The sequence below is a fragment of the Chlorocebus sabaeus genome, chromosome 11 (genome assembly GCF_047675955.1).
Source record: "Chlorocebus sabaeus isolate Y175 chromosome 11, mChlSab1.0.hap1, whole genome shotgun sequence".
Taxonomy (NCBI): Eukaryota; Metazoa; Chordata; class Mammalia; order Primates; family Cercopithecidae; genus Chlorocebus; species Chlorocebus sabaeus.
The window spans coordinates 19,347,950-19,363,137 of record NC_132914.1 but is presented as its reverse complement, the minus strand read 5'-3'; the positions used below and the strand labels follow the sequence as shown (position 1 = coordinate 19,363,137).

The window sequence follows — 15,188 nt, the reverse complement described above, 5'->3', positions numbered from 1 at the left end:
GTCAGTACATGTGCTTCTGTTATTCACTCAGAACTTGATAATAGGCATTTTAGTAATTGGCAAACTGAATGTTAAAGATGAGTTTTTCTTTATAAAAATAGTGGCTTATTGACTAGTCACATTAATATTAGAAATGGGTTCTCATGGGTGACATTAAAGTTATCAAGATCTGTAGACTAGCTAAAAATATTCTATAAGTGTTCTTCACTCTTACATCAAAAGGCAAAAAATCCAAAAGGCCATGTACTCTTTACTTTTAAGGGTAATGTTTCAGATAAATCACTAAAAGATCCTGTGTCTATCCAAGAACTCTAGAATATTCTGTTAGTTTGGTGCCTCCCTATGAAATGTAGCATTCATCTCAAATAAGATCCATCCTTCCTACAGGATGGTGATATGAAAACCTAATAGTAAAGAAAATTAGAGCTCCTTTTAGCATTCGGAAATTGTATGCTCTGTGCATATATTTAGTATGTGTGTGTTTGTGTGATCTTAAAAGCCTTTTTAGATTTACATGTGAGATGGGACAGAATTAGGGTTTGGCATTTCCCTTCAATTTTCTAGGCTATTCTCAGAGCCACTGGTGGGTAGCAGCAAACAGCCCGATAAGAAATCCTTAAATACTTTTTGGGATGGAAAGTGACCACAGACTGAGACTCTACAGTAGTAACCTATGAGAGAATGGTTGCAGTACAGCACAAGAAAGAGATGGGGAAGCAAAATGGCAGACATCTCTTAAAACCAAGGGTAGCTTGGGTGATGGTTGCAGTTTTAGACTCCATTTTCTGGTGATAGTAGGTTAAGCCATTTTGTCCAAATATCCTAACGAGAATAATTGAAACAGCTAGACATTTGTTTTTTAAACTTTGCTGGAAAGCGTTAGAGAGCCAACAAGATAGTGAAAAATTTCCAGGGTAGGATCTGGAAGGAAGATACAGATTCAGGAATGTGGGTCCAGGATTTGGCACTGCTTCTCTGTCGTGGGTGTTTACTCACACAAGTGGGAGCAGTTGAGAGGCTGAGAAGTTAAGCAGCACTTTTGACCACTTTGCAGACACAGGAGGAAAGGAAATTGAATCCAGGACTGCCAGGTAGGCTGCTGGTGAATCTGCCTCTCCTTGGGTCTGGACCCCAGATGGCTATATCTGAGGAATAAGGATGAACCAGAAAGAGGCCCTCACAAAGGCTATATTTCAGTTTCGAATAATCTGAATTGCTGCAATTGAATTTTGGCAATTTTAGATTGCTAATGTCCCTATATTTAATTATTTTCCACACTACGATAATAGTAACCTAGTTGGTAAATTATTTCTACAAAGGATATTGCAGAATGATATCTGGCCACAATAAAAAAGAAAATAACTAAACTCACAAGTGAATAAGACTACATGATTGAAAATCAGTAGAAACATTACACATTAGAATCATACATGAAGTGATTCTCAATAGTGGAGTTTTAAGAAAGATTTAAAAATAACTCTACTTACTGTTTGCAAACATATAATACAAAAGGCTGAGATTTTCAGTAAAAATGGGGAACTCACATAAAAATGGAAAAAATAAAACTGAAAAACATAATATTTGAAATTAAGCACTCAAAGAATGAGTTTAATAACATATTAAACACAGATAAAAGAGAATTAATAACCCAGAAGTTATGTCAGATGAAGCTACTCAGAATGAAGCATGAGGAGACAAAATGATTAAAAAATACGGGAATAAGAGTAGGAGGCATAAAGGATATAGTGAAGAGGTTTAACATATATGTTATTACAGTCCTAGAAAAAGAGAAGAAATGGTACAAGCAATATTTGAAGTCATAATGTCTGAAAACTTTCCAAAACTAATGAAAGACATCATAGCACAAATTCGAGAAGCTCTGAAGCTCAAACATGATAAAAGTAACAACATTACATCTGAGCAGACTATAGTAAAAGTGCAAGAAAACAAAAGCAGATATGTATCAGTATATTATATTTATATATATCAGCAGGTATGTTGATATAGCTACCTATATAAAGCTTTATTATATAAATTTTATATTTAATAATATAAAGTTTTATTATATGTATATATTTATATATAAAGCTATATATAAAGCTTTATATTATAAAAGCTATATATATAGCTATATATAATTATATTTTATATAATTGCTATTAAAATAGTATTGTCAGCAAAAATATCCCTCAAAATAAAAGACTAAACAAATGTTGATTATATGAATTAAAAATAATAACTACTTCTTAAGTTTATAGATACAGATATAGATATACATTATCTGTAAAGCATATAAGACACAAGTGGGTTAAATAGGCATAGGGCTCTAAGGACCTTGTATCATTGGGAAATTCCTAAAAATTCTAATTTATATTAGACTTAAATAAGTCAAAGACACATACTTTAATGTCTATGGTAATTCCTAAGAGTAAAAGAGTTTATAACTCCTGAGGCTACATAGGACAAAATGGAAAAATAAATACTAAATTTAAAAAAAGAGTGGAAGAAATGAGAGAAGGCATTTAAGTGATAGATTGAGTATAACATATATGCATAGACACATGCACACACGTATATATCGATGACAGTAGCAAATGTAAAGAATTAAGCAGTACAAGTAAAAGATGAAAATTATATTACTAGATTTAGAAGAAAACCCATCTGTGTGTTCCTTATAAGAGTGATCATTGAAATGGAAAAATATGAAATGATGAAAGTAAAGCAATGGAAAAAGTTGTGTCATGCAGACACTAGCCAAAATAAAGCTGGTCTGGCTATATTAGTAATACAGAAGAAAGATTTTTCAGACAAAAGGCATTGTTAGAGATAGGAGAGACACAAGAACGTTAGTGAAAATTTCAATATAATGGGAAAATATAATAATTCTCCATGTAAGTGATCCTAATAACAGCCACAATACATACAAAGCAAAAATTAACAGGAAGATAATGAGAAGTAGTTAGATATATTAATATAGTGGAATATTTCTAAAACCCTCTACTGGTACAAACAAACAAAAATCAGTCAAGATGACAATTTGCACTAATATACATGTGTAGAACACTGCATCTCACAACTATGGGGTGCATTCTTCTAAAGCACGCATGGAATTTTTACCGAAATTGACCATATTTAGGACCATAAAACATCGCAAAATTTAGAAAAAATTGAAACTATAGGTGTGTTTTCTGACATACTTAAGCTAGAAATAAAATAACAATAAAAAGGCTAAATATATTTGAAAAAATTAAAAAGTATTTCTTAAAAATCCATGGCCATAAGAGAAATCACAATGAATAGTTTATAAATATTTTGAAAGAATAAGAAAGAAAATATGGTATTGTATATCAAATTTATATATACAATATTATAGAGAGAGATTTGTGGGGTGCAATCAAACCTTTACTAGAAAAAGGGATTCAAATTTTAAATGTGTAAGTTAGATAGGTTGAAAGTAAAGTTAAGCAGCCATCTGTAGTGAATCTATAATTTTTAATTGCCTTGGCATTTATTTTGAATATAAGTTGCACTTTCAAATCCGAGAAGCAAGTCTTAGTCATCTTTGATAGTTTTCAGTTCTTTGCCTTCGAGCTCCTTGATGTGGTCGATCGAGATATTTCTTATACAACTACCTCCTGGTGACCATCTCTCTATGGGTCAGATAGACATAACCTTCTTGACTCACTCCACTCATACCCACACACTGCTTATATTGCTTAGATATGCTACAATGACTACTTTCAGTCACCATGCACCTCTATAGAACCTGAGCCTGCTTGCTCTAAAACCTCTAATTAGAACTCCCTGTGGGAAACCTGCTTGGATAATGCCCTACACTGCAATAAAGGCCTTGGTCCACAGGTTCCTTGCCCTCTCTCTCTTGTTCTCTACCTGCTGCTTGAGTGTGTGTTAATAAAGTGTGCATCTCAGGCTGGGCACAGTGGCTCATGCCTGTAATCCCAGCACTTTGGGAGGCCGAGGCAGGCAGATCACCTGAGGTCAGGAGTTCGAGATCAGCCTGGCTAACATGATGAAACCCCGTCTCTACTAAAAATACAAAAATAGACTGGGTGTGGTCGTGGGCACCTGTAATCCCAGCTACTGGGGAGGCTGAGGTGGGAGAATTTCTTGAACCTGGGAGGCAGAGGTTGCTGTGAGCTGAGATCACGCCATTGCACTCCAGCGTGGGTGACGAGCAAAACTCTGTCTCAAAAAAAATGTGCATTTTTTTTATGGATAAAGAAGTATTACATGAAAGGCACATTGTAAACCTGAATAAAGGAGAAGAGTCGTTGATCATGGATCATCCCAAAAGATTCACACATTTATGACATTGAGGTAGGGTATGTTCTTACTAGGAAAATATTGATACATTTCACTTCATTAAAATTAAGCATTTCTGTTCATCAGGAGACATGATAGAGACAGCAAAGGGACAAGGTACAGAGTATGAGAAAATTTTTTCAATCTGTTTAAATAATAAAGAACTTCTATCCAGAATATATGAAGAAATACACCTTCTAACAATTTCAACCAAGAAATGAATCAATAAATGAATGTTAACTGAATAGAAACACGGTGAAGAGATGTGAACTGGCATTTCACAAAAGAGGATATCCGAATGACCAAAAAACATATCGAAAAGTGTTCAAGCTCATTAGTAACAGGAAAATGCAAGCTAAGAGTTCAATGAGATGCACACCAACCAGAATGGCCCCAATTTAAAAGATTAACAATACCGAGAATAGAAAATTGGAAAATGTATTTATTGCAAAGGAGAGAACAAACTGACCATCATAAGGTTGAAATAAGCATATTCTACAATCTGGAAATTCTATTCCTGGGTGTAGGAACAACACGTGGATACTGAGTCATGCATGTGAAAGAATGTTCATAACATTATGGTTTGTAATAGCCCCAAACTGGAAACATTCCAAAAGTCTATGTAGAGCAGTATCTACAGATGAATTGTAATATATTCATATAACAAAATATTATGCAACAATAAAAATCCATGAATCTTGAAAATGGGCTATCACTGCATTATTGGCTTAAAACCAGTCATTCTATTATTATCTCTTAGTTCAGGTGTTTGACAGGGCTCAGCTGGGTGTTCTGCTTGGGGTCTCTGATGAGACTGTGATCATTTGGTGGTTGGGGATGGAGTCCCAGCTGGGGACTGGATCAGTTGCTGTTCCTTAGACACGTCTCTTTGTATTTAATCTTTTTGGTTTCTCTACCTGGCAGACTCAGGGTAGGTCAGCTTGAAAGATGGCAACTGAAGGCTCCTGCAGTGACCATTCCAAAAGAAATTGTTAGAAGGTGCATGGCATTTTCTAACCTACCTTGGAAGTCATAAAGGGTCACTTCAACCATATTCTATTTGAGGAGCAAATGACAGAAGCCCTCGTGGGATCAAGAAGTTGGGACACAAGCTGCCTCCTCTTGATGGGAGGGTGGCAAACAATTTTCAGACATGTTTTGAAATTACTGCATGGTTAGATGTTCTTATAATTTATCCTTGAACTGTTTAATTTTCTTTTGTGGATTTTTTTCTGAATGTGTGTTTACATTTTACAATTTAAAAGTGAAAACAAAAAATAGAAGAACAATGTGCTAGTCCAGTAAGGAGGGCCAAGATCTACCAAAGTGGTGAGGGGCATTGTGCTTCACAGTGTTTTCAGTTCCTCACGACTCTTGTGATGGTTAATTTTGTGTGTCAGCTTGGCTGGGTCACAGTGTACCTATGTTTAGTTAAACATTATTGTGGATGTTTCTGTGAAGGTGTTTTATTGGATGAGACTCATATTGAAATTGGCAGAGTTTGAGTAAAGCATATTACTCTTCATAATATGGGTAGGCCTCATCCAATCAATTGAATACCTGAACAGAACCAAGACTGAACTCTGAGCAGAATGCCTTGGGACTTGGATGGTAAATAATCTTCTCTGATCTCCAGCCTGCCAGCCTACCCTACAGATTTTGGATTTGCACCTCCACAATCATGTGAGCCAATTAAACAAATTTGTTCTCTCTCTCTCTCTCTGACACACACACACACACAGTTTTGTTGGTTCAGTTTCTCTGGAGAACACTGACTAATAAGTTCAAGGCTTAGTTTTAGTTTCTAACAACTTGGACTTGGCGTCCAAACTCTTACATCACAAGAAAGCTGAGATCCATCAGAACTGTGTCCTTGTGCTTTTTCTTAGATCCCCATAAGAGGCAGAATAATACCTTCTACCAAAAGATGTTCATGTCCTAATCCCTGGAAACTCTGAATATGTTACCTTACAGGGCAAAAGAGACTTTGCAGATAGAATTACATTAGGAATCCTGAAATGGTGAGATCATCCTAAGTTGCCCAGATGGACACAACGTAATCGTAAAAGCCCTTCTGAGAGGAAGGCAGGAGGGTCAGAATTTGAGCCAAAGCAGATGTGATGACACGATCACAGGTCAGAGTGTGCCACTGTGTCGCTGGAACAGAGCCACAAGCCAAGGAACACAACCAGCCTCTAGAAATTGAAAAGTTTCCACAACAAGCCCACCAACATTTTGATTTTAATCCCATAAAACCTGTTTTTCAGACTTCTGAATTCCAGAACTGAAAGAAAATTGATATGTACTGTTTTTTGTTTTTTTTTTTTTGAGATGGAGTCTGGCTCTGTCGCCCAGGCTGGAGTGCAGTGGCCGGATCTCAGCTCACTGCAAGCTCCGCCTCCCGGGTTTACGCCATTCTCCTGCCTCAGCCTCCCGAGTAGCTGGGACTACAGGCGCCCGCCACCTCGCCCGGCTAGTTTTTTTGTATTTTTTAGTAGAGACGGGGTTTCGCCGTGTTCGCCAGGATGGTCTCGATCTCCTGACCTCGTGATCCGCCCGTCTCGGCCTCCCAAAGTGCTGGGATTACAGGCTTGAGCCACCGCGCCCGGCCTTTTTAAGCCACCAAATCTGTGGTAACTTGTCACAGCAGCAACAGATTTAAATTTTAAAAATACGATTTCTTTTTGTTTTTTCTCACTCATAATTTTTCTTATATTGTTGAGACATTTCCCCAGGCCACCTCTGTTAAATCCTACTCAGTGTTAAAGGCTCGGCTCAGATGCTCTCTTCTCCTTGAAACTTTATTATTGCATCGGGAATGATTCTTACTCCTCTAAAACTCGAGAGCACTTCACGGCACTGATAGTCCATTTATCACATATTACTTCATTGAAGTTATTTGAAGTCAAGGTTCTATACTTGTTTTGCTGCTCCACAGTTCTCAGTTCATGTATTTTATACAAAATCAGGCATACATAGTCATTGAATGAATGAACCCAAAGAATGTTATCATAAAATATTATTATTATTAGAGATGGAATCTGGGTCTGTCACCCAGGCTGGAGTGCAGCGGCACTGTTCTAGCTCACTGCAGCTTCCAACTCCTGGGCTCAAATGATTCTTCTGCCTCAGCCTCCCCAGTAGCTGGGACTACAGGCATGTGTCACCATGCCTGGATAATTCGAAAAATTTTTTGTAGAGACGAGGTCTCGTTTTGTTGCCCAGGATTGGCTTAAACTACTGGCTTCAAGCAATCTTCCCACCTTGACCTCCCAAAGTACTGGGATTACAGGCATAAACCACCTCACTCACTAATAACATATAAATAGTTGATGTTTTATGTAAAAAATAGAAAAATAAATTGTAACTTACATTTGTAACTTCACATGATCCATTTAATATCTGTTCCATGTAATGATTTAGATCTCCAAATCTTTTGTGATCTGAATTTGTAAAAGGTAGGTGCCACCAATGAGGAAACCTGTTTTAAGAGAAAAAACGAGTTATCTTCATTAGTTTGAAAACCGGCCTTTTCATCTTAGGATTGTTCACGAAGTTACAGCGGTATCAGATGGAAGGGCCAAAGAAAACATTTGAAAAAGTCATAGTCTACGCGATTAATCCTGGAAGTTTTATTAATATGGCTGTGGTCATTCATGCCATATTAATGGTCATTAATATTAATACTAACTTAATTTAATTTGACATATTAAATCAATTTATATGTCCCTTCTTACTGTATTAATGGCAGACCCCACATTTTGTCTTTTAAACATATGTGGGGTCTTAAAAAAAGACAAGTTAACGGTTCAAAATTTTTCAAAAGGTTCAGATTACATTGTTGCTTCTGGGTTCACTAGAGACACCATTATACTAACTAAATTAAGCATTTTAGCAAGTGACATATGCTTCCATCTGCTCTTAGCCTTCTACAAAATAGTAACACTTTCCCCAAGAGTCTGACTACTTGCAGAATTTCCTTTGCACAATCTGATGATTCATCTTGATGGCTTGAACTTGATTAAGACCAATTATTATGTGGGATGACCGGTAATGGGTAGCATTTGGTAACATATCTTGCTGTCTACATATACCTTTTTAGGAACTACCTAGCAGCCTCCTCTGACTCCAATCATACTGCTGCCTCATCCACACTTCTGCTTCTTTGGTAGGAACCACAGCTTGGCTACCATGCTTGGAGGGGAAATGAACTTGGAGGATAATAAAGGACAGTCAGCAAAGACACAGATGTATGTGATAATTTCATGCCACCCCACTGATTCCTGTTGGAAATGTCAGGAAAGTCCAAAACTCTATGCTTGTATATTTAAACAATGAACATTTTATTTTTTAAAGTCTCTTGCAGACTCTAAGACTTAAGTCTTTAAAATTTTTCATCCAAATTTAATCATGAAAATTAGTACCAGTATACAATCAATTGAACATATAGCATAGAAGATAGATCTATATTCTATATATCTATATATGCATAGTATTTTTTTGGGAGAAATGAATTTGATAAATGAGAGATTAGGCTGATTTTAAGTATTAATTTATCTGTCTGTGAATTTTCCTTGTTGGTAGAATAAACCAGAAGTCTATGTCAATTCTGCTACTTTGTTAATATTTTTATAGATATATGTCCTAAAACATCTTACATATAAATAAGTATGTGAAAGTTGAGGAATGCTTCTGTAATACTGTCATTTAATTGAAACTTCTTCGAGTTAAATGTCAAATATAGCAGTTATTGAAAATTACTTTTATGATCTTTTGTCTGACAGTATCATCATATCCTCCCTCAATTTCATTCACAACAAAGGTAAGAAAACATCTGACAAAGATTTGATTTGATATTTGATTATTAGAGTAATTCATTTTCTCAATACCAACACCAGTATTTTGATTTGCCCTTTTGTCTGGGCCTCAGAAGTTTCTATAACCTGATCAGTGTACCAAAATAAAATTTTGGATGGTTGGGAGAAGAAAGTCAACTCTCGCCAAGCATATTAATTTTCTAAAAAAGATTATTAATTTTAAGGAATATTTTCATGTTCTGTACCCTTGGAAGTTACCCAGAAACACAAATAGCTGATTTGAAGTCCACTGTTACATGGTATGAACTGATTAGAATTTCATTCTTCATGACTCTGACTTTCTGATCATGCCTTCCAGATGACATTTACATAACTCTCATAGGGCTTCTCTCAGTAAATTTAGAAGTCGTAGAGAATCTTCATCCTTCATTTGTGTGCATCACTGTAAGCCTGGGCCCCTTTGAGAGTGTCAGCATGCAAACAGTGTTCAGGGAACATAGAACAAAATGTTCCTTGCCTCCACAGGTTGCTTACACAGTTTGAAAATCAATGTAAGAAGCTCCAGGCAGCAGTAATGAGCAAAGCAGAATCCTAACAAAAGCTGAAAACTGAAAAGAGGCCAACTGAGATAGATTATTAGAAGTTTTAAAGTTTTACAGGTTATACTGATGTGTATTGGTGAGGTACAGTGTAGAACAGAGGCATTTTTGAAACCGAAAAAGGATAGCCATTAAACAAAGATTAGCTTACTCTTCTCAATTATTAATTAGTGGGGTTATCACAGCAAACATTGATGTTGAATGTGGTATTTGCAGCCAAACACTGAGTTTTTTTGCTGGTGTTTCTTTTTTTTCTGTTATTCTATCAGATTTTTTGATAATTCTAAAACTTGATGTTACTTCTAAAAGTTTCCAGAATGACTTTATCTCCCTCTCAGTCTCTTGAGTATGCTCTTAATTTCTTGACTTCCTGATGCTTAAAGTATCTGCATTTCAAAAATCCCTGTTATATATGCCAGTACAGTTTTTTTCATGAATGTGAACTACTCAGTTTTTAATAATGTGTAATATTTCCCTATGTACTAACTTTGCTTATATTTGTATTTTGGAAAGTGACTAAATCCTGAAAGCCAAGTAAAAATCCACATGTATAAAAATGCCAGGCAAAGTATAAACAATTACATCATAAAAGGACCATTTACTTAACAAAAATCTCACTGTAGATAAAATATCTGATTAACATAAATGCAATATCATAATTTCTGGAAAGCTCACATTTTTAAAATCAAAGTACACCTTTTTTATAGACTGAAAGACTTCATTTGACTGCTTCTAAGTAATGAATTTTTGAAGGGTTATTTGAACAGAAGTAATTTTTATGATATTTTTAGTTTGCTTATGGTTAACATTTTTCCATTATAACATAAATGAAAATAATGATTTTCAAGATGGCTTCAAAATGATCAAAATAACAAATTCAATTTAGATAATGCAAGTTAATAATTTCAAAGTTAAAACTTAATGGCAACAAAATGAGTTAGTAATATACTAATTGATATAAATACATTTACATTTTTCTGGTATTAAAATTAAATGTATATATTTAATAAGCATATATAATTATATATAATTAAATATGTATATTAATAAGCCTATATATAGGCTTTATATTACAGTTATTTATTGAAAAAGTAAACATATCCAATTTTCTTCTGCAATTTCAATTTCAATTGTATTTTTATAAAAAATAACTAAGAGGATTAAATTAAAAACAGGCAAATGAGACCATTTTCCCAATAATCGAAGAAAAATGAAGTGACTTTTGAAATTGTCTGTCTACAAAATCAATGACTGGAAGTAAAAAGAAAATTGCAAACCTTGTTCTGTTTTATGAGACAAAAGATTCTTCACTCTGAGAGCAATTCAGACTCTGCTGGGATGGATTCAATGGCATTGGAGTCAGAATACTGTGTTGCTCACAAATAGAAAATCCCATAACCATAATTTTTCTTTTTGCTCAAGGACAAGTACTGAAGGCAAAACAATGTAAAAGGACAGTGCCTTACTCTGGGAGAGTCGATGCAAACTGCTTCTGAAGTTGGCTGTGAAGTTTTGAAAACTGGTCAAATGATTTTTCTATCAGGCTTGTTTCGTTGTTGCTGTGTGTCACCTGGATCAGATACAGCTGCAGAAAGTAAATAGATAGAAATCAAAAGATGGCAATATCAGCCTGTGATACATTCTAAAACCCTATTTTATGTAAACCAAACAAAGGGAGAACCTTTCTGTAAAACATTATCGTAAAAGCCAGGAGATGCATTTTGTAAAGGCAAAATTACCTGTAAATAATATCTAAGAGTATCATAATCGTATGTGCTAGGAAGCGATGGCCTAATTTTTGCTGTTCTTGTGGACATTTTAATCAGTTATTGATTTATACTCTACCACAGGGCAGGAATTGTTCTCTTTGATGGTTCTCTACTCGTAGCTCTTGTTGTTATGATTTTTTTCTTGGAACATCCTCTTAATGACACTTCTGCTTAAATTGTAAATAATTTTTCATTTGCATAGTAAAAAAATTATGCTATAAGAAAGGCTGTGTAGGATAGTGAAGGGAAGTCTGAGATAAAGTCAAGTGATACTTAAGTCAAGATGACAGACTTTAAACTTACATTACTGGATTTCTTGCTGAACCCTAAAATTGTTGCTGTTTGAATCAACCTAGTTGTACTCAGCAAACAGGATTCCTGAGGAAACGTCTGTGAAGTAGATTTGGCAGGGCTTATGGCTGACATTTGTGCAAGTGTGTGGATCAAGTTATTCAATTTAACAGGGAAACACTCCAGACTTTCCTTTATTTTCCTAGAGAAATGTAAAAGAAAAGATGGTGAGTAACACTCCTCTGCATCTACTCATTTCAGTTATGATCTGTTTCTTTGTGTTTGTCAGTGTGAGGGGAAAAAGCCAAGAACCATGTGTGTTTATTTGGAGCCCAACTATTAAATGTTATTTGTATAAATTTCAAGTTCGTATCTGGAGTTGTTAGCAAATAAATATACAAGAAACTCTTGTGATGAAATATAAAACTGTAGTTGCTATATTGTATGACCACATTTTAAGATTTTGTTGTGGCCGGGGACGGTGGCTCACGCCTGTAATCCCAGTACTTTGGGAGGCTGAGGTGGGCGGATCACGAGGTCAGGAGATCGAGACCATCCTGGCTAACGTGGTGAAACCCATCTCTACTAAAAGCACAAAAAAATTAGCCAGGTGTGGTGGCGGGCGCCTGTAGTTCCAGCTACTTGAGAGGCTGAGGCAGGAGAATGGGGTGAGCCCGGGAAGCGGAGCTTGCAGTGAGCCGAGATTGCGCCACTGCACTCCAGTCTGGGTGACAGAGGGAGACTCTGCCTCAAAAAAAAAAAAAAAAAAGGATTTTGTTGTTTATTTGGGGGAATTTTAAAAAAATTTAATTCCAGCTTATAATTATTTAAAATATTTACAAAATTCCAGAAGTTAAGTAATGTAAATTCAAAGAAGCCTAGTAGCTATTCCCATACTTTCTACCCTATTCTTTCCCTTCCCTTATATTTAAACTGTTTTAACACTTATGGCTCAACTTTCATTGTTTAATTTTTAATTTAAATTTTATTTTCGTATATTTTTATGTTTTTCTTTTAAAAAGGTAGCATACTTAAGTCCTATATTTAACAGACAAGTATTTTATATAAAATATTTTTCATTCTTTGATTTGTTTTCCTTTGTTTTTGGTGTTTTTTGTTGTCTCTGCTTTTTAAAGTTTTTTTTTTGTATTTAAGAAAGTTTGCATTCTAATGGTATAATAATATATTTCTATATTTTCCTTTACCTCTTCTTTTTTTGTTATTTTTAATTCATTCTCTATTGAGAGCAATACTGAAATCAGCTAATAGCTTCTTTTTTCATACTATTTGTTCCATTTTCTCCAGTATCTGACTTGTAATATTACCCTTTTAATCTCAGTTAATACTATAAAGCAAACAGTATGCTTATTCTACTTTTAATTTGTGCTTCCTAGCCCCCACTTCCTTTTTTTTTTTTTTTCCCCCAGAGATAGGGTCTTACTCTGTCACCCAGTCTGGACTACAGTGGTGAGATAGTAGCTCACTGCAGCATCTGAATTCTAGGCTCAAAGGATCCTCCCTCCTCAGCTTCCTGAGTAGCTAGGATTACAGGCATGTGCCCGGATGCCTGTCTAAACCCACCTCCATTTTTTGTTGACCTACAATTGTATAGTATAATTGAACTGTATTGTATAGTGTGTATACTAAACACACTTTTCAGTTTCTCTTATAACCTTCACTTAATTATAAACTCTACCAGTCCTTATGCCCACGTCTCTCCAGTCACTTTGATTATCTGAAACTCATGTACCAGTAAATTCTTCAAGAAGTGCTCAAGGAAATAAGTTTCCAAATTCTTGTAAGCTGACAACAGTTGGTCTGTGGCCTTTATACTTGAAAGTTAGTTTGCCTGGATATGACATCATTAGCTCACATTTTCTTTTTTGAGTGCCATAAAGCTATTCTATTTTCTTCTGGAACAAAGGATTACTATTCAAAACTGATGGCACAGTAAATTATTTCCCATATAGGTGAGTTAGTCTTCCTGCCTACATGCTTAAAGGAAGTTTCTCTTTCTGCAAAGTTCAGTAGTTTTTCTAAAACATGCTTCTGTATTGGTTTTTCTGGGTCATTTTTTTGAATATGCAATGTGCCCTGTCAATATGTAATTTCAAATCCTTTCACTTTTGAAATTTTTTTCTTAAGTTATAGTCAGCATTTGTTAAAATACTAAATATACTATTTAGTTTTAATGTACTTTTATATGTTATTTGGTTTTCTTTTTTTCAAGGAGTACTATTATATGTACATTGGATCTTCATTGCCTTTATTTCTTTTTTATTTTAAAAGTGCTCTCTGTTTTTACCTTCTCTCTTGAGGCATTGTGTGTTGTGTTTGTTCATTCCTATGTCTCTTCTAGCTTATTGTTTGTAAAATCATGTTTTCTTTTATTTCTAATTCTTTCTTGGGTTCAATCACTTCCTTGCTGAGGTTTCCTAATTGTGGTCTATGTTGTTCCTTCATATATTTATCATTTTCTTAATTTCTTTTATCTCAATTAAATATAAGGATACAGTTTATCCTTTTGGTTGGCATGTCTTTCTGGCCCACATTTTTTATAAGGATATTATTTTGCTTCTTATTTCTCTTTTTCTTGTTGTAATTCTGTATGACTTTCAACCATGGTCATTTTTCTTGTTCATTTTTATATAAAATGAGTATTCCTGAACTTTCAGGAAGGAGTAGAAGATTTTTTAGGGTCTGGGGCTTCCTTTTCTGTTGCTGTCACATAGTGATTTTAAAAAAATGATTTTGGCCAGGCACAGTGGCTCATGCCTGTAATCCTAGCACTTTGGGAGGCTGAGGCAGGTAGATCACCTGAGGTCGGGAGGTTGAGACTAGTGAAACCCTGTCTCTACTAAAAATACAAAAAATTATCCAGGTATGGTGGCAGATGCCTGTAATCTCAGCTACTTGTGAGGCTGAGGCAGGAGAATTGCTTGAACCTGGGAGGCGGAGGTTGCAGTGAGCCGAGATTGTGCCACTGCACTCCAGCCTACGCAACAAGAGCAAAGCTCTGTCTCAAAAAAGTATATATATATAATTTCATATAATACATTCTGAGATATTTCTCCTTTGATCCCCTCCCTCCAACTTTCTGGACTTTGATTTTCCCTTTGCTAATATTATCGCTTGTCCACACAATTTGGATTATATGTTCAACAGTTTCTCTTCAGTGTGAGAGAGACTTCTTTTTTTTTTTTTTTTGAGACGGAGGAGAGAGACTTCTTCTTGGAAGAAAGCCCCAGTTAAATTTGAGAATTCATAGACTGCTTAATCTTTTTATATTTGCCACAGAACCCTCACCCTTGCCTGTGAAATAGAGTGTGCAAAAAGTACTTCCAATTTCAACGGCTTTTCTCAAATTAGCCTGCTCAGCTTCCAACAAG

General features: G+C 35.3%; 1 protein-coding gene across 1 annotated transcript in view; it reads right to left on the bottom strand.

Moving 5' to 3' along the window:
- PIK3C2G (phosphatidylinositol-4-phosphate 3-kinase catalytic subunit type 2 gamma) overlaps positions 1-15,188 on the bottom strand; it is a 383,353-nt gene that overhangs the window by 79,052 nt on the left and 289,113 nt on the right. The window contains 3 exon segments of the mRNA XM_007967793.3: positions 7,696-7,804; positions 11,206-11,324; positions 11,812-12,001. Coding sequence (XP_007965984.3) covers positions 7,696-7,804; positions 11,206-11,324; positions 11,812-12,001 — 418 coding nt within the window.